This window comes from Rana temporaria, chromosome 12 (genome assembly GCF_905171775.1).
Source record: "Rana temporaria chromosome 12, aRanTem1.1, whole genome shotgun sequence".
Classification (NCBI taxonomy): Eukaryota; Metazoa; Chordata; class Amphibia; order Anura; family Ranidae; genus Rana; species Rana temporaria.
The window spans coordinates 52,806,174-52,831,225 of record NC_053500.1 but is presented as its reverse complement, the minus strand read 5'-3'; the positions used below and the strand labels follow the sequence as shown (position 1 = coordinate 52,831,225).

General features: G+C 43.5%; 1 protein-coding gene across 1 annotated transcript in view; it reads right to left on the bottom strand.

The window, feature by feature from the left end:
* The window catches only part of ERBB2 (erb-b2 receptor tyrosine kinase 2), a 183,774-nt gene that overhangs the window by 12,213 nt on the left and 146,509 nt on the right, over positions 1-25,052 (bottom strand). The window contains exons 16-24 of the mRNA XM_040330030.1: positions 18,114-18,161; positions 17,363-17,498; positions 14,206-14,328; positions 12,101-12,199; positions 11,436-11,621; positions 9,390-9,545; positions 7,122-7,197; positions 4,584-4,730; positions 967-1,064 (exon numbers count right to left, since the gene is read on the bottom strand). Coding sequence (XP_040185964.1) covers positions 967-1,064; positions 4,584-4,730; positions 7,122-7,197; positions 9,390-9,545; positions 11,436-11,621; positions 12,101-12,199; positions 14,206-14,328; positions 17,363-17,498; positions 18,114-18,161 — 1,069 coding nt within the window. The remainder of the gene's footprint in view (positions 1-966; positions 1,065-4,583; positions 4,731-7,121; positions 7,198-9,389; positions 9,546-11,435; positions 11,622-12,100; positions 12,200-14,205; positions 14,329-17,362; positions 17,499-18,113; positions 18,162-25,052) is intronic.

The following is a 25,052-nucleotide window of genomic DNA, read 5'->3' as shown; positions in this document are numbered from 1 at the left end:
GAAGTGAGGATTTCTCAGAAGAAATAAGGACATTTTAAAGCAAAATTGAAGGATGAGGTAAGTGAAGGAGGACTGCACTAAGGTAAAGGAAGCTATTTAGGGGAAAAAAATGTACCTTTACAACCCCTTTAAGGTGGAAAAAGCTTGGAAATTATTTATTTGTCTCTTATTTTACATCACAGAAACCTGACATTTTATTAGGGGTGTGTAGACTTTTTATATCCACTGTATAATAAAGGATTGCCAGAGCACCATGTGCTCAGCAGAAGCGGCCTGCCTTTTGCCTTGCTTTTTTGGATTAAAACCTCATCCAATTAGGATTTTACTCATTTACCATAATTAAAGTACTAGGAGCTACCTAACAAGACAGAACAGCAGACCCTGTAGAAACACAAAGGTGAGAGGGTGGTGCAAAGCTCCATAGTGCAGTAAGATTTTATTAGTAAGAATATTAAATATAAATATATAATATACATTTTTTGGGTCTCCATTTGAATAAATAAAACATTTGCAAACCACTATCCTAATCCCTTCCGGGCCATAATCTGGATATTAACATTCCTTGGCACAATGTCCCATATTGGGGGATTAATAGACATCCGTCTTTTACCATCTACCAGCTGACACTTTGGGCATCTGCTAATTATCAAAAGCGGCTGTCACCGTCAATCCCCACTAATGATCAGGAACCAATCAGAATGGTTCCAAGTTGTGAATAATATATGAACTATGACATGATGTTCACATGCAAGCTAAAGGCCTAACTGGAAAAAAAAAGAAAAAAAGAACGCTTTAAGCTTGCTCAGACTGCAGCCTGGTGAATGATGTAATTATCTTCTACAATTATAACTATAATATTTAATATATGAAAAGATTACTTCCAACATTCCCTGTATGGTCATCAAGTATATTGTAGGCCAAATAATATTAGCATACATTTTCAACTCTTTGCAGTTTTGTTTTTACCTGAATGACCACAAAGCGCTGTGGATCACGAGCCATGCGGGAAAACTCGGTGACCAGCTCACGGAACTTGGGCCGGCACTCAGAGTCGATCATCCAGCCTGGAAAGAACAGTACAATGTACATGAATGGCACTACAATCCATTAAATAGAGGTGTGTCCCAGGACAGGTGGGCAAGACAAGTATACATATAAAACACAAAAATAGAATTGTAAAAGGCCTTTGCTGCCCTAGAAAAAAAAAAAGATTTTTCTCCAATAGGATAAAGTTCACTTAATGTCTTATGGCTTTCAGATGTCTCATTCTGTCAAGAATACTACGGTGAAATGGCAAAATGTGCTCCTCTGTGCTTCTTACTTACTGCTTATAGTATAAAAACAGAAAAAAAATGTGCATACATGGAAGCGCCAGACTAAGGCTTCATTTCCATGGACGTTTTAAAAAACGGGCTGTAAAGCTAGTACAGACGCGTTTTTAACACGATTTTTCCCGCATTTTGCATTGAATTCAATGCACGTTTTGCCGCGCTAGTTTCAGCCGTGTTTTGCTGTTTCTATTCAAAATCAATGGTTCCCTATGGGAGCCCATTGATTTGAATAGAGGTTGCACCAGAAGTCGGATCAAAATCCATACCAGACCCTTATCTGAGCATGCCGCCCGGCCGGTCAGGAATGGGGGTGGGGACGAGCGGGCGCCCCCTCCTGAGCCGTGCCAGGCCGCATGCCCTCAACATGGGGGGGGGTGCTTATCGGAATCTGGGAGCCCCCTTTAATAAGGGGGCCCCCAGATCCTGGCCCCCCACCCTACGTGAATGAGTATGGGGTACATCGTACCCCTACCCATTCACCGGGAGGAAAAGTGTCAAAATAAAAACACAACACAGGTTTTTAAAATTTATTAGCCAGCTCCGGGGGTCTTCTCTGCTCTCTGGGGGTCTTCTTCTGCCTTTGGGGGTCTTCTCCGCTCTCCCCGGTTCTTCTCCTGCTCTCCGGTGCCTTCTTCTGGGCTGGCCGCTGCCATCTTCTTGCAGCTGCCAGCCTGCTCTTCCTCGTCGCCTTCTACTCCGGGTGGTGACGTCAGCTCCCGGAGCATGCTGGGACTGTGACGTCATAAGAGGCCTATATAAATCATCGCGCACCACACACCCGGCATTACAGCGGGAGGGAGCGTTGTGGCAACATCGGAAGAAGAAGGCGGAAGGCGACGAGAAGAGTGGAGCGGGCTGGCAGCTGCTAGTAAAAGAGCTGCAAGAAGATAGCAGCGGCCAGCCCCGAAGAAGGCACCGGAGAGCGGGAGAGGAACCAGGGAGAGCCAGGGTTGTCGGGAAGAGACCCTTGTCCCCATGTTGTGGGCATGCGACCTGGCACGGCTCAGGAGGGGGGGCTCTCGCTCGTCCCCACCCCCATTCCTGACCGTTTTTTTCGGCGTAGGAGTCCCCTTAAAATCCATACCAGACCGAAGGGTCTGGTATCATCCTGGGGGGGGACCTCACGCAATTTTTTTTTTTAATTTGCGCGGGGTCCCCCTTCAAGATTCTCTGCACACCAGTCGCCCCGCAGGTCGGATCATCCTGATCCGACTTTTGGTGCGACCTCTATTCAAATCAATGGGCTCCCATAGGGAACCACTGATTTTGAATAGAGAAAGAAACGCAGGACGAGGCTTAACACAGCGTTAAGCCTCGTTAAATCACGTTTGCAGGCGTCTGACTTCTTTACCGCTCTAACGCTGGAGCTTCAGAACGCACTGGTCCTGGGTTTTTTTTGGCAGCTCAAAAACGGCTCAGCCATTTACAGCTCAAAATCGTCATGGTGGGCATGAAACCATAGGCTAACATGGAGAGCCGTTTTTAAGCTGCAAAAAACGCTCAGAAAAGTGGCTGTAAAAATGTCCATGGAAATGAAGCTTAAAAGATGAGAGGTCAATTTAATTTATTAGTATTGTGCTAAAAGGCATCCCAACGTGTTTCGGCTGTCAAAAAATTTCCCTTTTATCAGGGCTTCAATTAAAAATAAGAACCTTAAATGGACTGAAAGATTCACACAGGAAAGCCTTGAGTCCATTCAAGGTTCTCATTTTTTTAACTAAAGCCCTATAGAATGGGGAGTTCCTTTGACCCCAGAAACACATTGGCTGTCTTTTAGCATAATACCAATAAATTGGACTCTTTATCTTTTGGTCTGGCACTCCTTCCATGTATACATGTTTTTTTCTGATAACCTGCTGGGATACACGCTGGATGGTAGCCTTGTCTGTCATGAGCAGCCTAACCGGAGTCAGTGGGCTCTTCAAATGTTTTTGCTCTCCCACCACTTTGTATAAACTTATATTAAAGTCCCAGCACCTTTCAGATGCCTGATTTTTCAGTAGCAAAACAAGCTACTATCATTAGGGACAGGACTTTTGCCAACAATGTGTAACAATATGTATTTAAAGTGGTAGTAAACGCTTTACTACCACTTTTACCTACAGGTAAGCCTATAATAAGGCTTACCTGTAGGTATAAGGAATATCTCCTAAACCTGTACGGTTTAGGAGTTATCCCCCTCGCAATGCGCCGCTGATTGCAGCGGCGCATGCGCAGCGGGGATCCTCAGCAAAAGGCCCAGCAGCCGCCGGACCTTGCCGGAATGAAGTCTCCCGCACGCATGCGCGGGAGTGACGACATTGCCGCTCCAGCCAATCACAGCGCTGGAGCGGCGATACCCGGAAGACACGCCGAGGCAAGATGACATCTCGCTCGGCGTGGACCAGGTAAGTTCTCCACACCTCGTTCCAAGGTAAGTATTTCATAATGAGCTAGTATGCGGGTATACAACCACTTTAAAGTAAGCCTATGCTGTGCAAACACAGGGAACAGCAAGAGGCTTCCCTAATTGCTTGTTGTACCCTGCTGCTTATACTCACCTTCTGTTCAGCTATTGCCGCTGCTGTAGTGAAGTACAAATGGAAAAAAATAAGAAATCTGTATAAGCTCCAAGATGATCTGGTCAGAGTTTACACAGCACTATGGTCTCTCCCCCATCCCAAATGACAGTACAGGGGTGCAACTAGAACCTTCAGTGCCCAGGTGCAAGAAACTGTAAAAAGAAACCCTGGTAGTTCCGCCACTGGTATCAGTATTTTTCTTTTGTTATTTTATTCATTTTTTCATAATTTCATTTTTTTTTTACAATTTTTTAGGATCCCTGTTGGGAGGCTTTGGTGAAATATCAGGGGTCTAAACATAACTATGATGTTTCACCTTAGAGACAGAAAGGAGATTGAGGACAACCCTTAAAGCGATTGTAAAGTCTTTTAAAATTAAAAATGACAAAAAGCCCAGATCCTTCTCTTTTCAGGTCCCTCTTCTGAGATCGTGGCCCCCCCACCTGTTGGGTGCCCCCACAGCAAGCAGCTTGCACATAAGTCCCAGCTCTAAATGAAAAAAAGGAGGGGAGAGAGTCATATGCCCCCCCATACATGGAAGTACTGGAAAGTGACTATTGGATATGTGGGTCAGAGTTGAACTTAGAATGAGTACAATCAGCACATATTACACATGTGACCCCAAGATGAAAATGGAAAACAAAAAGGATGCTGCAGTTAAGACGATGGTTTATAAACTGTCACTACTTACATTTTACCATGATCATATACACATCGATGGTACAAACAGGAGGCTGCGGGAGCCTTTCTCCCTTCTCCAGGAGGTCTGGAATCTCCCGCGCTGGAATACCATCATATGGTTTTGCACCAAAGGTCATGAGTTCCCATACAGTCACCCCTAAAATTAAAGCAACAAGAGTTTTTGTGAACACAGACAGGGCATAAAATATATGCACAAATAGTAGTAGCCCATATAAATACCGGTACACCAATCAGTATTTCAACTTCAATATATAACCTTTTCCATGTTTGGAAGGACATCAACTTTGGATCGTTTAAAGTAGATTATACATTAATCTATAAGGCTGAGGTCAGCATTACTAAATCACATTATTATTTTGAATGAAAAAGTATTTCTTGCTTTGTATGAACATAGAACGTGTGCTAACCTTGTCCAGCACCAGATATGTGCAGCATGTGACTGCTGGCTTCTGAGCCACACTGGTGCCCCAGCCAGATAGATCCCAGGCACTTCCTAAAGGGTTAGATGACGCAATTCTCAGCACCACGCCTGTAGCCAGACCCCCTTGTGCCTTCAGCTGCTGTCCAAGCCTCTTGAGTACCGGTGCTTACAGTGTCTCACCCCTGTGCATGCCAGTGTTGCCTGCACTCCTGTGCCTCCACAGACTCTGTGACCCTGGTGCATTCCAGTAACCTCTGTGTCTCCTGCGACCTCTGTGACCTAAACATCTCCAGTGACTCCAATGGCTTTTCTCTCACGTGACCCCAGAACTTTATAATTCTTTACTCATGTGTCCTTGGCGATTCCAGCGTCTACAGTTACTCCCGTGTCTCCAATGACCCCTGTGCTTGAGTGACTCCCGTGTCTCCAATGACCCCTGTGCTTGAGTGACTCCCGTGTCTCCAAGGACCCCTGTGCTTGAGTGACTCCCGTGTCTCCAAGGACCACTGTGCTTGAGTGACTCCCGTGTCTCCAAGGACCACTGTGCTTGAGTGACTCCCGTGTCTCCAAGGACCACTGTGCTTGAGTGACTCCCGTGTCTCCAAGGACCCCTGTGCTTGAGTGACTCCCGTGTCTCCAAGGACCACTGTGCTCAAGTGACGCCTGTGTCTATAGTGACCCCAGCACTACTGTGCTTCCAGTGACTCATGTGACTCTGGTAGCCCCAGTGTCCCCTGCTTTCCTGTGTCACCCATTGATTCCAGAGCTTTCCAACTCTCAGATTCCTGCGAGTCCGCAGCCCCCTCTCTTACACAGTGATCTTGGAGCATCCTGTGACTCCATTGCACCATGGAAGCTTCTGCGACACCTGCGTCTCTATGCAGCCTCAAGTATGCTTCTGTAACTATTGGACTGACTCTCTTTAAGTAGATACTGACCCCTGTTTATGATAGAATGTCTGCTCTTCAGCGTCCTCATCTGACCTAAAGGCTAGATCACATGGTCCCAGACTCCCAGTGGTCCTGTGGAACTTTAGCATCATTAGAAACTGCAGAGTCTGTTTTTAACACTATCAAGCAGAAAGTATCTAACTATATACAGAAACAAAGTTCTTAATACACTAACACATACAGATATCATTGACATGATGTTGCTGTATGTACTGTATAAGCGGGGATGCCTGCTAATATGAAAATTAAATAAGCGTTAGTGGGAGCCATGTTGGTCCCTCACCATTACATCATCGTGACTGACACCTATAGTTTAGGAAGGACATTTTCTACTGAAATGGAGCAGCTTGGGAACATTTTTGTTCTCGAATGAGATCTGATGACTTTTGGCATGCCGATGAGAAAAAACAAAAAAAAACAAAAAAAAACAAAACATACCATAGGACTACTAAAGCCTTTGGGATCTACTGAACAAGGTTTAAAGGTTTTTCTACCCAAATAGTTTTCTCTCTAAAATCACGGAGGGGTTACGTTATAAGGTTAGTCTAGAGCAGTTGTTTGCAAACTACGACCCAGGGGGCTTTAACCTGCCCTTGGGGCACCATTTCATCTATTGAAACCAACAATGGCACATAATTCCCCCCACTGACACCAATGAAGGGGCACAATTCCTGCCAATAACACCAACGATGGGGCACAATTTCTCCCAATGACAGAAACAATGGGGCTAATGACTGCACTGATGAGGCACAATTCCTCGCAATGGCACCGATAGGGCATGTTTTTTTCCCCACCGACCTTGGAACTTTTTCTACTCCCAATGGCCACAGTCCGGCACCCCTAAAGTCTGAAGGACAGTAAACTGGCCCTTTGTTTAGAATGTTTGGAGACCCCTGGTATAGAGTCAAATAGTTCAGCACACTAAAACTCAACTGCCTATTATAGGTTATTGCACTTTATCGAATAAGCCAGCCAGTTTGTATCTCCTGACATTGACCTCATTTATTAAAACATCTGAACTAAGAACTGTCCATATTTTGCTACAGCAACCAATCACATTCTAAGATCCATCTGTCAGGTTCCATAGCAGTTGTTGATTTGATGGGGTTTGTGAAAAAACAGAATTTTTATTTCCTTTGTCATCTTGGGTCCTCACCATAGCTCCATACGTCACTCTGGTGTGTGAACTTCCGGTGCAGAATAGATTCCAAAGCCATCCATTTAATGGGAACCTAGAAAATACAAGACGTGAATTTAGGATTGGACTGAACAGCTGGTGTAGTACGACCATCAGCCTTCTTACATGACTGCAGCCTCTTGTCACAGGAGTCTCTTTAAGATAATGGAGTTTGCAGGCCTAGAAGGGATCAGATGCTTGAAACACAATAGCCGGCACTTTAAGTGGAAGTGCACTCAAAGCGGGAGTAAACCGCATCAAAAAAATGTAAATAAAAATTGGGTCCCAGGCAGTGTACGTCATAATGTGCTAGTATGCACAGTTTACACACACACACACACACACACACACACATCCCTGCTCTGTGATGAGCAATCGCGGGTGCCCGGCTGACATCACGGCCACCGGGAATGCGCATCGGGTCCCCAGTGATGTGGCAAGTGCGTGTGCCACTACGCACTCTCCTCAATGCCGAGAACCTCATATGACGGCGGCTTGGAGGGACGAAGGGTTCCTGCCGTCATCATATTACAATAAGGCGGTAGGTAAGTGGTTAAAAATTAAGCACTTTGAACAGATGTAGAGAAGACTGCAGATAAACAGCTACAACTTGAAGGAGGATATGTTATATCTCTGTGTATCATCTGAGGCCAGTCACTTCATTGGGTATATGCAAGCGTTTATAACCGCTAACTCAATCAATCGAAGGTGACCTCAGGGTATAAAAAGCATACACAGATATGTACCTTACATGCATTTATTCTGCTTTAAGACTACCCCTGGAACATTAAATGCAGTGTTGGGTCAGCTGCCAATGCTTGTGCTGTTCCCTCATCAATACAAGCTGCTCTCACAAACACTACCCCTCTGTATGAATAAATGGGGGGTCATATCATCCCAGTGGTACTAGGGATATGATGGATTGTAAAAGGTGCCACGTCTCGAAAATGTAATAATTGACAACGGTGGATTGGCAGATGGACTTTATGGGCACAACACGATTACGTAAAAAATCTTAAGCTTTATTAAAAAGATATACAATACAATTTAAGAGAAGTTAACAGTGAATAGTATGGCAAAACTATTTATAACAAAAAACATTGAATCAAAATAAACACACCACCTAACAACCCATATATAAATAGATATACTGAATTGAATGACACAAGGTCACCTCCTACAGTATAGTGGTAGATAGTAATATAGCAGTGGTTGATAAAGGCGGTGTGTCGTATGTTGCTCCAATCTTAACTCGACATGTTGCGCAAATTGAAATGCTTCCTCAGGAGTTTTGATGCGATTTATTGAGTAGATACAAATGTATTAAAACAGGCATCTCTGCAGATCAGAGGGGTGTCACCCACAACGGCGGTATAAAAGCGATTGTTCATCATAAGATCTGTTTGTGGCATACTGCTTTACTGGACAATTTTGGACATTGGGATAGTTGACCAGGGATTGCCATTGTTAGGAATTTGGTTATTATACTGGTCCCCCAAATATTGGGGTTCCGAGTACCTGTCCCTGCACTGTGTTTCTTACTCTGTCCCTTTGGCCTCAAAATCAGTCTGAGGAGTAATCCATGTTACCTTGGTTTCGATACTGACCGCGTCCTTCGTATGTGTTTTAATACATTTTTATCTACTCAATAAATCACATCAAAACTCCTGAGGAAGCGATCAAATTCGCGCAACATGTCGAGTTGAAATTTAAGCAACATACAACACACCGCCTTTATTAACCACTGCTATACTACTATCTACCACTATACTGTAGGAGGTGACCTTGTGTCATTCAATTCAGTATATCTATTTATATATGGATTGTTAGGTGGTGTGTTTATTGTGATTCTATGTTTTTTGTCATGAAGAGTTTTGCCATACTATTCACTGTTAGTTTCTCTTAAATTGTATTGTATATCTTTTTAATAAAGCTTAAGAATTTTTTAGGTAATCGTGTTGTGCCCATAAAGTCCATCTGCCAATCCACCTTTTTCAACTACCCCTCTGTAGGTGGCACAGCTAATAGGCAATATGTGATGCCACGTGGCCTCTCCTACAACTAAGCTTTGACTTGGGGTAGTGGTTACAATAAAACAGGGCAGCCGACAAACCTTGGACAACAAATATTTGACTTATTTCTTTTAACAGTTTATTTATACATTTTAATATTTAAGGGCATCTTTATTACTAGCATGTTTTTTTATTGGTAGTAAAGAGTTAACTGGTGTGAACAATGATTTCTTACCTTCCCTCCATCTGCATGATATTCAGTTTCATCCACATCCAGCAACCGTGCCAAGCCAAAGTCTGTTATCTTCACATGTGTTGGGTTCTTCACCAATACATTTCTGGCTGCCAGATCTCTGTGCACCAACCGTACCTCCTCTAGATATGTCATGCCCTATCACACAAACAATGCCACAGTGAGCTGTAGGGGTCACATAGCTGTCGCCGGTACATACATTAGATACTAAATGGGCATTAAATTATAACTCTGGGTACTATAGTAGGTAAGACTATATCAAAGTTCTGGACAGGGATGAAAACAAACCAACCAGAGGAGCTTATTGCTTAGATTAGATTATAGAAACCCAAAGATCCTAAACCTAGACTCTGGGTTACTGATCACTTTCCACTCCTAGAGTCCCTTCCCCATGCACAGAAAAATGCTGAAACATTTAAATTATTGCCTTTTTAAATAAATATTTGATTTCCTCATTGTGATGTCATCACTTTCTGTAAATTGCACTGTGCCTGGGAATGGACCTCTGCAGGTGCCACACATCACATCCCACCTGCTTACAGGGACTACATTTCCCAATATTCAACAGGAATACACGGATGTTCAGCCAATGAATGACTGATTGTTTTTTTGATTGAGTGCTGCAGAGATCGTACCCAGCCACAGAAGGAAGCAGTGATGTCAGCACGTAACTGCTCTCTTCAGCAAACTACATAGAGGAGATCGAATGCCATTTCACCACAGGGAGAACATGGAAAATGCATAATAATAGGGGGCATGCTGGAGGGGGAAAAACAAAAAAAAATGTGTTTTTGCAGCAGATAAGGAAGCACCTCTATAAAGTTAATCTTTTTCTCCTGGCTGGACATCAGCCTTACCTACTGTGCCAATGTGTTACCCAGCTGTCCTTGGTAAACATGGCGGTACCTGCAATATAAAATTTGGTTCCCTTCCCACACACAACGTCTATATTCACCATGTCCAGCACAATTCCCTGTGCTGGGGAAACATTCATTGTTGTCCCTTGGAGAGCCATCAGACACTTTGTGCGGTTGTTTGCTCCAAAACCCAGCTATCACTGCCAGGCTCAGGTACCCACTAAGGACTGAGAACCAACCAAAGTGGTTTACAGTCATCTGATCACTATGACAGTTATGAGCTAGTGATTACGTGCCAAATAGAGGATTTATTGAATAATAATGTTGTAGATGGCACTGCAGTGTGAAGGTAGCAGTGTGCATCCGTTTAATACTGTAACTGTTGAATAAAATTACAGTACTGAAACAATGCATTCATTACATAGTTTACATTTTTTGCACATATAAAATACATACAATAAAAAAAATGTGTTTCCTTAAACACTGGAACAAATAAAAGCCTTCTATGCTCTTAAATATATAAAAAAAATGGAGTACAATAAAACCTTGGTTTGCGAGCATAATTCATTCCAGAAACATGCTTGTAATACAAAGCACTTGTATATCAAATATTTTTTTTTTACAGGGTATAAAAAGAGAAGAGAGGCACCTCTAAGTGAAGCATTAAGTTGCTTAATGTTGAACCTTCATTAAATGTAACCATATTAATAAACTTAGAGGCTCCTCTCTCCTTTTTTATACTCAGTTGTTACATGACGCTACTCTTATAGCAAGACATCGCTTGTATATCAAGGCAAAATGTATTAAAATATTTTGCTTGTCTTGCAAAATGCTCTCAAACCAAGGTTTTACTGTACTGCAAATTAGTACTTATATGTTATTGTCAAGTCAACTGATGCATACCGACGCGTCTAAACTTGCCCTGTGGGTTTTACAAATAAGTCTCTGATTTTTCACCTGCTCTAGAATTAAGCAGTGTTCAGGAGTATGCAACAAACGGGACTGGGTCCCAGCAAAAGCCCAAACCATATCTAGTATAAACATCCAAGTCCCAGAAGGCCCTTGTGTATCTTCACAAATGGTAGGTCTGACCCTGGCTCTAGTGTTCAGACAATACTACAATGATTGAGGTTAAAAAAAGATCGATATCAATGTTTTCTTTGCACCATACCTTTGCTATCTGCACACACCAGTTCAGTAGATCTTTGGAAGCAATGCGATCCTTATTCTCTCGTACATGTTCCAGTAAGCAACCATACGGCATGAGCTGGGTAACCAGCTGCACTGTGGATGTTAGACAGATACCCAGCAGACGACACACATAAGGACTTGCTACCCCCGCCATGACATAAGCCTCCTGTAACAGAAGAAGCAAAGGAACAATGCCCAAATCACGGTTAGTGGAGCCACAAGAACTGGAGCCTATCAAAAAAAAAAAGTAATTTGGGAGATGCCATTGCTAACCTACTTTTGAAGGGGCAAGCTTAGGTGCTGTCAACCTCAGCCTTGCTTACTACCCACTAAGTCACTGACCCAATGGTGGAAAAAAAAATTATCTGAATATTTTCCCAGGTTAATAGCGCAAAAAGGAGGATGACAGTCTCTTTGTTTACACCATTCAAAGACAAGCCTGGAATGATAGATTTCATATTTCTATCCTAACAGACTCCACACTAGTAGGCAGAAAGATACAAGTCTAGTTGTGGAAATAAGAAAACAGGAACCACAATGGCCTAAATCAAATATTTAATATATAGGTATTTATTGCATTGGTTTTTCTTAATGCAATATATAACCACAATCTCATATACATACTGTGCATCTCTGTCTACTTACATCCAGGATTTCTTTATTGGCTTTAGGAGAAGTGTTTTCACGCAACACTTTGATAGCGACCTGAATTTTTATGTCCTCTCCATCAGGGATCCAGATACCCTAAAATAAAAAGAAACACCATGAAAAAGTTATTAACCTTGACTTGCATTTAATAATTTATCGTATAATCTTTGTCTAGACAACATAGATCCCTTGTCTCATACGTTATACATATATGGATTCCAGAATCCTTGTTAACTGTATTCAATGTATCAAGTATACAAGAAAAGGGGGAAATGTATAACCAATGAGGTGCAAAAAGGGGAGATGCACACTCATCCCTAATCTGAATAAAAAAAAAAATTATTTGACCAATATATCAAAGAGTGTGGTTTATACCGCGCTAAAAAATATTGTGAATAAATTGTGCTTAAAAGACTGCAGCGATTAATCCAAGTGATATAGACAAGGTAAACACATGTAAAGCAAAAAAATATTTGTGCTAGTCAAATTATATACAGTGCATACATAACATCCAAATAGCAAATAAATGTTAGCTTGCATAAATGAATTCAAAGTTGTGCAAAGAATAAATCCTTATAATTGAAATACATAAAAGTCCAAAAGATTGTAAAACAGTTATTCCACCACCAAGTAGTCATGCAGGGCCTCTTATAACACTCCACACCAAGTGAGCAGGGACGCTTACCAGATGGTAGGAACCACCTATCGCTAGGATGGTCAAACAGAGAGGCAGAACAACCACTGCAGGGTATATGGAACCGGAAAACCTCTAGGACACTCCGATGATGGAACAAATCCACAGCGGGATCAATACGACCAGAGATAGATCATACAAAGGAAAACTCCAATAGTGTGATACCGTTTATATAACATTTATTGAAAAAAGAAAGTCAATTGGCTACTTACAGTGTATAAAATACAATCTCTTGTAGATAAAAATAGTCTGCCGGCAAACTCGAAAATTCAATCATGTTTCCCCAGGTGCTCCAGGAAGACACACGTGTGACGAAACATGTCGGGCCGAGCTGAAGCCATCGCGCCCCATGTGACCCGAAGTATGGGTGATTGAATTTTGAGTTTGCCGGCAGACTATTTTTATCTATACGAGATTGTATTTTATACACTGTAAGCAGCCAGTTGGCTTTCTTTTTTCAAGGAGAATCCTAAGCGATCAGGGAGAGTCTTGCACTGCAGGTCCTCAAGTATGTCTTCCTCTCCAGGAAAGTGAACAGTAAGTAGAGCACTAGTATCACCAAAAGCAGTACATTTCACACTTTCGATATATGGCTATGAGGCTCAGGAGTGCCCAGACACATCCACAGGTTAGAAAACACACTGCTAGTTTTAAGGAGGGATTGAAGACGAACAGTAGCATTTTCAGGGTACAGCAGAGGTACAATTCTCTGTTCTCTAGAAGTTAGCAAAGCATTTTGAGTGTGGGTCAATCATGCCTTACCTTCTAAACCAGGGGGGCTGCTAAATGCAGTCACAAAAAAAAGCTCTACTTTGTTCATTCTTGAGCCTGAAGCTCAATTCACAAAACTTTAACTAGAAGGCTAGGGACCTTCATTTTGGACATTTGACTGCAATTGTCCTTTGACTCCATTTAAAATAACTGCAGTTTAAAAAAAAAAAAAAAAAAGGAATACTTTTTTCCTGCTTTGTGAATTCAGTGCTGGTTCACACCAGGGTGGCTTCAAATTCGGGGCTACTTTATCGAGTAACAGAAGTCAACGCAAATCATGTTGAAGTCGCCCCAAAGTAGTGCAGGAACCTTTTTCCAAGTCAGAGTGACTTGAGTTGCACCGATTAAAATTGTTCCATTGCTGTTAATTGGGCACATGACAAGTCACGGCAGTGTGAACCAGGGCTTGGCCTACTGGCGGTTCTTCCAAGCAAGAGTTTTACAGGAATATACATGGGTCATGATTCAGTACATTGATGAACAGTGATTTATTGATGAACAGTGTTCTTCAGAATACCTCTTTACATAATTGAAGGATTGTATATCGTTGATCTGCCCCCAACTGTCCTAACCATTCTGTAGAGTGGAATGGTGTTAGCACCATACTGGAAAACCTTATTGCATGAATAATTCTCACCTTATACACAGTGCCAAAAGCACCAGACCCCAGGATTTTCATCTTCTTCAACTCGGTCTCCTTCAGAATCCTCATCTGTGCTTGGTTCGGCAAGGCTCCACTTGGGGTTAACGGTTCCACCAACTGTATACAATACATTTAAGTGTTACTGCTTATAAATAATATCAATGCTCTCACATATATAAGAAGCAGAAACTTTAGTTATTTTGCATTATTTTGTGGAAAAATGGGTATGTGCACCTTTTTTCCAAACCTATCGAAGCCTTTGTTATAAAAATTTGGTGAATTATCTTTGCAATGTAAAATAAGCATGCATGAGCATCAAAAGTGCTCTATGCCCCAGATATTTCCCACCAAGAAGTACTCCATAAAAAGAAAATACATTTTTAAACTACAGTTACTCATCATCAGAAATTTATTTTACGGTCACTATTCACAGGGGGGTCCATCCATGCATGAACAGCCTCCACTTTTGCCTCTAATTGTGAACGCACTCATAGAACACTATTATATTTGAGTTGATGAGCTCCCTTTAGTGGTTAATATACAAATATCCCTTATTTTTTTTTTCTTGAAGCTTTTTTGTTTTGGTTTCAGCAAGTTACAAAACATCGTCTTCTGGGCATACCCTGGACCCAGCACTTGCAATGCATATTAAAGTGAAAACAGGCAACAACCTATTTACCGCTCGTAAGATGGCGTATCTAAGGAGTAAAAGCCTAAATAATAGTTGCGTCCCTCCCAGCTATTTGTTAGAGATACATTAAGTAGTGGTACACCATGTGAGACACAGCACATAACATAACAATGGAACCAAAGTCCCCATTGTAAAGCATTCTAACTTCAAGAATCAAAGCAAAAACAGGGAGGGGTGACCTGTCAGGTGCTATCAAACTTAGGATATCCTACAATTGTAGATCAGAATCAATCCATACATCCCAAAAGATGTGGAATTTCTTAGGACATCCTCGAAGATTTGTACTTTACTTTGTACAAGGGAATTAGAGAGTCAATACGAGATTTCCAATAGTCTAAGGTAGGGGCTGTAGCTGACTTCCATCATAATAGAAATCACCTTCCTAGCATAGAACAGCAGGGTCCCGATTGCCCTGGTTGGGGCTAGTGCCTCCACCAGGCCAAATATGAATCTGCATGAGATGGAACCACAAATCTCCATATTTAATATAATAAGAAAAATAGGAGTACAACCCTGTAAAAATGTAAACATCATTTAAATTTGCACTACAATGGCTACAACAAATACAGAACATTTTCTCTTTAAAGTGGAAGTTCAGCCAAAAACTAACGCTAAATCTACCGGCGGCTACATTCTAAGACTAATCTATCCAGCCCTGTGAAGAAAAAACTGCTATAGAGCCGTTCAGGTCACCGGCGGTGGACGCGGCGTAGAAGAGACAGCCGACAACGGCTGGGAAATGCCAGGGAAGTGACGTCACCCATAGACTTGCTTCCATTGTCGGCCGACTCTGTTACACACTCCAAAACAGAGAAGCCGCCACTGACATGTCAGCGTGAGATCGGCTACAGAAAAGGTAAGTATATTGATTTTTGCTTTACAGGGTTAGGACAGATTAGTCTTAGCATGGGGGGGGAAAGGTGGGCTGTAGGCTCACAGAGCGCCACTCTGCATTCCTTTCCACTTCCTTTCACATAGGAGGCATGCAGAGCGCTGGGGCCTATTTTGCCTGCGATCCAGTCCGGAGCTGTGAGGGAAACTACAGACATGCTGCATAATCCCGCACAACTCCGCAACGGACATCCCACCTCCGTTTTGGTGTGAACTAGACACATAGGAAACCATTGTTTCTTGTGGGTCACGCAGAGACCTGTGGTTTTCTCTGCAGATGGTGTAAACAAGCCCTTACAGTTAAAACCCACCAGAGGGGTGACACCCGTGGGTAGAAGCACCTCTAAGGCCCCGTACACACGGTCGGACAAAACCGATGAGAATGGTCCGACGGACGGCCCGCTGCCCTGATTAGCTGTGTCCTTTACAGCTGTGTACCTCAGCAGCGCAAACCGAAGCAGCCTCGTACTCTCGGTTTACATCAAGAGGAGGAGGAGCCTGCGCTCGAGGGACACACAGTGTATCTGTCAGCGCTGTTCTGAGGTATGTAAGGGGGGTGTCTATACTGCTGGGGGGGGGGGGGTCTGTACTACTGAGGGGGGTCTGCAGTAGGGGGTGTCTGTACTGAGGGGGGTCGGCACTGCTGGGGGTGTCTGTACTGATGGGGGGGGTCTGCACTTGGGTGGGGGTGTCTGTACTGGAGGGGGAGGTCTGCCTGTACTGATGGAGGGTCTATACTACAGCGGAAGGGTCTATATTGGAGGGGTTCTGTAGTTAGTGGAGGGGGGTCTGTACTGAGTGGGGACTGTAAGGGATCGTTCACACCATTTGCAGGGACCTGCGTTTTTCCATTGTTTCCCATGTGTTTTGTTTACACCAAAATGGAGGTGCGATGTACGTTGCAGAGCTGTGCAGTATAATGCAGCATGTCTGCAGTTTCCCTTACAGTTTCGCAGTGGATCACAGGCAAAACGGTCAGCACCACTCTGTATGCCTGTCATGCGACTGGAAGTGGGAAGGAATGCAAAGCGGCGCTCTGTGAGCTTACAGCCCACCTTCTTCCCCTGTGGATTCTGGCTGGGATGCTGTCACTCAGGTACGTTTCTGGAAGGTCTCTAGCGGGGAACAGAGGTATGCTGTGAGGGGGGACACAGATGCGGCTAACCCATTGGCGGTACGTGAAGGGCAGAACAAAACGGTGGTATGTGATCAGGAGGAAGGGATGGTGGGGACAGAATGGCGGACAGGGATGGTGGACAGCAGTGATGACACAGGATGTGATTTCAGTCTGTGCATAACAGACACGCATGAAAACTGATGTTCACGTGCATGAAAAATGAGGTACACTGATGTGAAACTGTGGTAAACTGGTGTCTCTGCAAGTGAAATATGCACAGTTTTCCCATCAGTTTTCATGCACATATAGTGTGAAAGAGCACCAAGCCTTGTGTAAAAGCTCAGCTCAGGCCTTCCTTGTATGGAGATACTTGTGAAAGGCCAAAAGTGATAAGAATAGGATATACCAAAACAAAAAAGAAAAACATTGTTGATCCCCATAACACCCTTTACCTCGTTATCCACAAAGCGTCGCATGGTGTGCTTCTTTTTCAGGTGCTTCCTGCGTTTGACAAACAGTACAAGGCCAACTGCAACAGTCACGACGAGGAATATGCTGCCCACCACCGCCACGATCATGTAAATATGACTGCGGAGGGAAGACAAATGGGTAAGTGAAAAAACAGCCGACCTCTGTAGCCTACCACATACATTTCTTTTTTTTTTATAAATTTTCTTTATTGGTTTTCATTACAAATTAAATTACAAATACATTTCGTCTTTCATACAAATACATTGAACCTTCAAAAACATACATTACCCTACCCAAATCTATGCAGTCTCAATATACTCTCCTTAAAATATATATACCCCCATATATGTGGACATAAACATATATGCATACATATTTGTGTTTAAGATCTAAATATTAGAGTTAAAAAATCTCTAAAGTGCCTGTGCAGTGAGATCTGTCGGGGAAAAAAAAGGGGGGGGGGGATTCAGTGTTCTCTAGAGTGCATAAAAATTTTACCTGAGAAAAATGAATACGGCCAACTAGTTAGAAAAAACTGTGTGCATATAAATGCCCAACCCTATATGTGTACACCCATACATATGTTCATATATATGTGTGTTTAAGATCTAGATACTAGAATTTGAAAATCTCTAAAGTGCCTGTGCAATAAGATCTATCGAAGAAGAAAAAAGAGAAAAAAAACAAAAAAACACATACAAATATTTCTAACACCACAATCACACCACTCACCTATTGTTCACAATGATAGGGCATCCTTTCTCATCTTGTTTATCACACCTGTATCACAAATGGAAGAAAAGTGAGTTTATAAGAATCTTTCCAAAAGAAGAAAGTGCAATGTCTCCAATGAGGGATAGAAAGCAATAAAAACCTGGCAGTGGCAGGCTAGCGACCAAGACAGCGACCTGAGTGGATGTCTGTGCTGGAGCTCCGCTGATTCTACCAGGCACATCTCCTTCATCCTCACTCAATCCTTCCTGCACGGCAGCTGCTGGCACACTCTTGCGCCGTGGATCATCTGGGGCAGCAACTGGTCCGTGTAAGAAGCTTTGTTTCCCTCTCCTGTTGGAGAAAGCCGTTCAAGCCTCTTGCGCCCACGTGGAGACCAGAGCGCACTTATTTACCAACATAGCGTCCCAGACAGAGCTGGGAGAGCAGACCTCCTCCGATCAGCCAAGCGTAACTGGCTGATCAGCCAGGCATAACTACCCACCCTGACTTCAAAGAAGCTGTTCAACTAGATGTGGGACTCCTCCGCCAGGACATGGACAAGATGAGGTGCCGGCTCTCGTTAGCCAAACAGCGCCTAGGCCATGCTGAAGACACTATGGTTGAACACGCTACTAATATCCATTCTTTACAAACTTCAGAGTATAAGAATGAGAATGCTGAAAACCACAACCGGAGAAATAACCTCCGTATTGTGGGCCTCGCAGAAGAAAGATGTTTAAGGCCCTAATCAGCTTATTTGTGGAGAATCTGCTGCACACCTTACTACCGGTGGCCCAGTTCTCTCCCTTTTATGCAGTGGAGAGGGCCCACCATATTCTACCCAAGCCTGGACCCCCTGGGGCACCACCACGTACTTTCATCCTAAAATTTCTCAACTTCAGAGATAGAGCTGAAGTTCTTCAGGCAGCCAGAGTGCAACACATCAGAACACCAAACTTCCCATCTTCCCTTATTATTCAGTGGAGACACAGAAATTGAGAAGATAGTTTGATCAAGTCAAGGAAGCCATGCGCACCTGTGGCATTTGCTACAGCATTCTCTTCCCAGATCGCCTGCGGATTCAAGATGGGGAAACCCGGTTGTTCACCTCTCTCTATGAAGCGTCCAAATGGCTGAAGTCATTGCCTCCAAACCGCTGAGAGCAGTTAGTGCCTTGGCTAACAAATCTCTAGCCCTTAGCTGTTATTAGATGCAGCTTATTTGTTTTCAGATGCTTTCCCTGTTGTGGTGAACTCAAATCAAGTACAGCACCTGAGCATCACTGTAAGTTTACAACTTTATGCACCCGTTGTGCCCGTTTATTACCTGCAACACACCCAAGTGACTACACCCACTTGGGTTTGAAGGTGCTCCATTCTGGTTTTCTATTCATGCCATGAGAAAATAATGGTATCAATGCTTGATATATATAGTCAAACAAGGTATATCGTGGTTCTCTCTCTCTCTGATCTTACTATTATGGTTGTTGGGCAGCTGCACCCATGAACCTGTTCAGAGTCGATTTATTTTTCTACCTCCCTTATGTCTCAATTTACGGTGATCTCCTGGAATGTTAGGGGCCTAAATTCGGCTGTTACGCATTCCTTGGTGTTTTGCTTCCTTCAGAAACATAATCCACATATTTGGATCCTGCACGAGACACATCTCCAGGGATCCAAAACGATCAGTTTAAAAAAAAATCATGGGTGGGCCTGCATTATCACACTACATACTCAACATATGTTAATGGGGTCCGTACTCTGGTTAGTAAAAATCCTCAGTTTCAGGATCCTGAGGTCAAAACAGACCCGGAAGGCAGATATGTAATCTTACATGCATGTATCTATAATAAAAATATGGTGTGATACATCCCACCCTCAGCCTTCACTCAGATCCTTCATACCACCATGAAGGTTCTGGTACAATTAGACACTGATGTGGTTTTCTTGCTGGGTGACTTTAATATGATCCCTTGCGCAACACTGGACAGGTTATATACTTCGGCTCATGGATTCTGTAAATCTTCGGCAATGGGCCAATTTCCCTAACTGACATCTGGAGACACATGCATCTGACCCAAAAAGAGTTTACTTGTCATTCAGCCACATACAAGACCTTGTCAAGGATTGACCTGATCTTTGCCACCTCCTCTGCATTGCGCCATGTTCAGAAAGTGTCCAAGGGAAGTGTCAGACCATGCCCCCTTATGTCTTTCTCTTGCTTTGTCCACCCCAGAGTCCCAGTTGTGGCACTTTTGCAGGTTTTGGGCAATGGATGAACAATTACGGCAAACGCTAACTGCCTCTATTTGCAACTATTGGGTGTCTAATATTGGTTCAGCCTCTCCTCTTTTGGTATGGGACTCCTTTAAATCATGGGCCGGGGGAAATAGATCTCCCGTATTGCACATCTCCAGAGAGAGACGTCCCACTCACTGGATGAGCTGGAGGAAAAGGCAACTAGGTTAGAAACAGCATTAGTTTCCAAACCAAAACCCATTATCAGGCATGGCAACAAACATTGCAAGATCTCTCTACCACCAGAGTAGCCCAATTGCTACCTAAATTCTATGAACCAAGCCATAATTGTCTTAGTTCCCAAGCCCAGCAAGGATCCTCGGGACTGTGCATTATTTCGGCCTATATCCTTGCTGAATGTGGATGCAAAATCTTTGCTAAAGTTCTAGCCGGGCCGTCTCGCCCAGGTGATTGAGGATCTGGTTGATGTGGATTAGACTGGTTTCATGCTGGGCAAGGGAACAGATATCAATACAAGATGTCTCTACTTAAACTGGTCTATCCCACATAGCAACTCAGGCACTAGTTATTGCCTCGCTTGACGCCGAAAAGGCATTTGACAAATTCCTTCATGGGCTTCAACTGCTCTACAGGGCTCCTAGGGCACAAGTTTGTACTAATAACTGCCTCTCTGACTTTTTGTCTCTATCGGAGCACGTGCAAGTGATTACCCACTTACTCCCAGGCTGTTTGCCCTGGCTCTGGAGCCCTAGGCTATTTTGATCAGGAGTGCTCCGGATCTCCTGGGTCTGCAGGTGGGGAAATTGTCCCTCTATGTGGACGATGCATTATTATATCTCAATGATGCTGGATGCTTTTGGCCACCCTGCAGATCTTTGACTTTTGGCGCCTTTTCAGGGATTAAAATAAACTGGTCCACATCGATTCTATTTCCTATAGATAGAGATGCAACTACAAACGGCAGGCCCCTCTTCCCTGCGGTGGGTGGACAAGTTCCGCTCCCTCTGGGTTCTGGTAACCAAGCAGGCCTCTAATTACTTTGGAAAAAAAAAATCATCTTCCCCAGTTATCAACTCTGAAGTCACAAAGTTCCTTTTTGGCCAGTCTCCCCCTGAACCTATTAGGGCATATCAATCTCATCAAAATGATGATGTTGCCCAAATATAATTATATCTTCAGAAATGGTCCAATATGGGTCCCGGATTCCTTTTTCAAAGACTTTGACAAAATGTGTGGGTTCCTTATTTTGGAATGGAGCAGTCCCTAGATTATCGAGATCCACTCTTTGGCTTCCCACCCACCTTGGAGGACTAGCTCTCCCTAACTTTCAAGTTTATTTTTTGGGCAGCAATGCTGGTTTCAGTCCAGTGGTGGTTCATGCATTCTAAAACCAAGGTGGCAATGTCTAGAGGCAGCTTGTCTGGGCTCATTGGCTGATCTGCATAACTTTACATATAGAGGGCCGAAGGCGTATACAGAGGTTCCTGGGCCTACACGTGCCACATGGAAGGTGTGGTTGGCTGCTTGGCAATGTTTCTTGTATTCCAACCAGTGGTCACCAGCCCTTATGGGGGAATCCTAGTCTGCCGCAGTTCCGTACCATCCCTGGCACAGGTCTGGGCACGGCATGGAATGGAATTATAGCCTTAGCAGATGTTATGCCTTTGGGCGTACTGCTATCATACCTGCAGCTTTCTCTCACTACACCTGCTTGCCTGGATGTATGTCTGGTACCTGCAACTACAACATGCCGCCAGTGCACAGTTTCTTCAGTTGCCTCTCCTCCAGGCTGAGCCTTTAGAGGAATTATTTTCCCCAGGAGATTTAGGCAAGCCCCTATCGACCTTATGTGGAGCACGTCTGGGAACGGATTCACCCAAGTTGGATAGGTTATAGGAGGTTAGACATACTGGCATCCCACCCAATTTAATCCATTTTGGAAAAAGGCTGTAGCTTAACAAAATGTGGAAAACTGTATGAAGGAAAATGAGGGCTGCCATAGTTGATTTGTTCTGTAAAGGATTGTCATCCTCCTACCTTGTGAACCAACCACCTGGAACAAACATAAGCTGTGAAGTCTGAAGTGTCTCATCGCCTGTCCTGTACACTTCATGATCAATCACTCATTAGGTAGTGAATCCAGAGTGAATAAGACAACCCATGAGCTTGCAACGTTTATGAGCGAGTGAACAACAGCTCCCATATTGCCGTCTGGGGAGTCTGAAGACGAACAAGCAGCAGTTGCAGAATACATACAGTAGAAGTGTAGTATGTGGACCATAGAGGTGCGGTATGTGGACCATAGAGGTGTGGTATGTGGACCATAGAGGTGTGGTATGTGGACCATAGAGGTGTGGTGTGTGGACCATAGAGGTGTGGTGTGTGGACCATAGAGGTGTGGTGTGTGGACCATAGAGGTGTGGTGTGTGGACCATAGAGGTATGGTGTGTGGACCATAGAGGTGTGGTGTGTGGACCATAGAGGTGTGGTATGTGGACCATAGAAGTGTGGTATGTGGACATAGAGGTGTGGTATGTGGACCATAGAAGTGTGGTATGTGGACCATAGAAGTGTGGTATGTGGACCATAGATTGTGCAACAAATTATACAGAATGTACACCACACTGCACAGATTGAAGCATGCTGTCTAGCAAAGTGTATAGTATGAAACTTTGTGGAGTATATAAAGTACAAAACAAAAATAAAAATGGTTCTACTGGAACTAATTTTTCTATTCTGAATTTACACTCACTGACGACTTTATTAGGTACACCTGTTCAATTGCTTGGCAACACAAATTGCTAACCAGCCAATCAGATGGCAGCAACTCAATGCCTTTAGACATCTAGACGTGGTGAAGGTGACTTGCTGAAGTTCAAACCGAGCATCAGAATGGGGAAGAAAGAGGATTTAAGTGACTTTGAATGTGGCATGGATGTTGGTGCCAGACGGGCTGGTCTGAGTATTTAAAAAAACTGCTGATGTACTGGGATTTTCACGCACAGCCATCTCTAGGGTTTACAGAGAATGGTCTGTAAAAGAGAAAATATCCAGCGAGCGGCAGTTGTGTGGACGAAAATACCTTGTTGATGTCAGAGGAGAATGAGCTGACTGGTTCTAGATGATAGAAAGGCAACAGTAACTTAAATAAACACTTGTTACAACCAAGGTATGCAGAATACCATCTCTGAGCTCACAACACATCGAACCTTGAAGCGGATGAGCTACAGCAGCAGCAGACCACACCAGGTGCCACTCCTGTCAGCTAAGAACAAGAAACTGAGGCTACAATTTGCACAGGCTCACCAGATTAGACAATAGAAGATTGGAAAAACGTTGCCTGGTCTGACGAGTCTCGATTTCAGCGGCGACATTCAGATGGTAGGGTCAGAGTTTGGCGTAAACATGAAAGCATGGATCCACCCTGCCTTATATCAACGGTTCAGGCTGCTGGTGGTGGTGTAATGGTGTGGGTGATATTTTCTTAGCACACTATGGGCCCCTTTAGTACCAATTGAGCATCATTTAAACACCACCTGAATATTGTTGCTGACCATGCCCATCCCTTTATGACTAGTGTACCCATCTTCTGATGGCTCCTTCCAGCAGGATAATGCACCATGTCACAAAGCTCAAATCATCTCACCACTAGTTTCTTGAACGTGACAATGAGGTCACTATACTCCAATGTCCTCCACAGTCACCAGATCTCATCCAATAGAGCACCTTTGGGATGTGGTGGAGATTGGCATGATGGATGTGCAGACGACAAATCTGCAGCAACTATGTGATGCTATCATGTCACTATGGACCAAAATCTCTGAGGAATGTTTCCAACACCTTGTTGAATCTATTCCATGAGCAATTAAGGCAGTTCTTAAGGCAAAAGGGGGTCCAAACCTGTACTAGCAAGATTTACCTAATAAAGTGACCGGTGAGTGTAAAAACATAATGGTTTCTTGGACCTAAGAGTAGGGAGGAGGGAATCCCTCCTTTCCCCTCTGTCCATCAATTTTTTCTCACCCCTTCACTCTTCCTCCACCCCACTTTTTCCTTTCCCTCTTTATTTACCTTTACACACCCAATTTTATGTGGTAGCCATCTACATACCACCTCTGTGTGCTCTGTTATGCCATTTTAACAATTTTATAGGTTTCCTAAAATTGGAAGTATGTACAGTACACGCGTTCCAATCAGAAAATAAACATTGCCACAATACTTTTACTGCAAATGTACAATGCTTAGATTTCTGTCCAGCCTTACGCCCCGTACACACGATCCGAAAATCGGAAGACAGATCATCCGTTTTTCTTTGCATGCTAGTCACACATCAGAAACAAAGAGTTACGTAAATTCTCGGACGACAGAGTAAACAATTGGAAGTGATGTAGTGTATTTACAGCAACTGTACGGATTAAATGAAAATCCTACAATTTGGTATCGTACGAGAAAATGGTCATACTTGTCCGATCCTAATAAAAATCGAATGAACTGTAGTCTCTCGAAAGCTGTGTACGATCGCTTCAAAAGCGGTATTTTTGGTCCGATTTTCAGAATATGTGTACAGGCCTTTACAGGACACTTTGGGGTCGATTTACTAAAACTGGAGAGTGCAAAATCGGGTGCAGCTCTGCATGGTAGCCAATCAGCTGCTAATCTCAGCTTGTTCAATTAAACTTTGACAAAACAAAAAAACAAA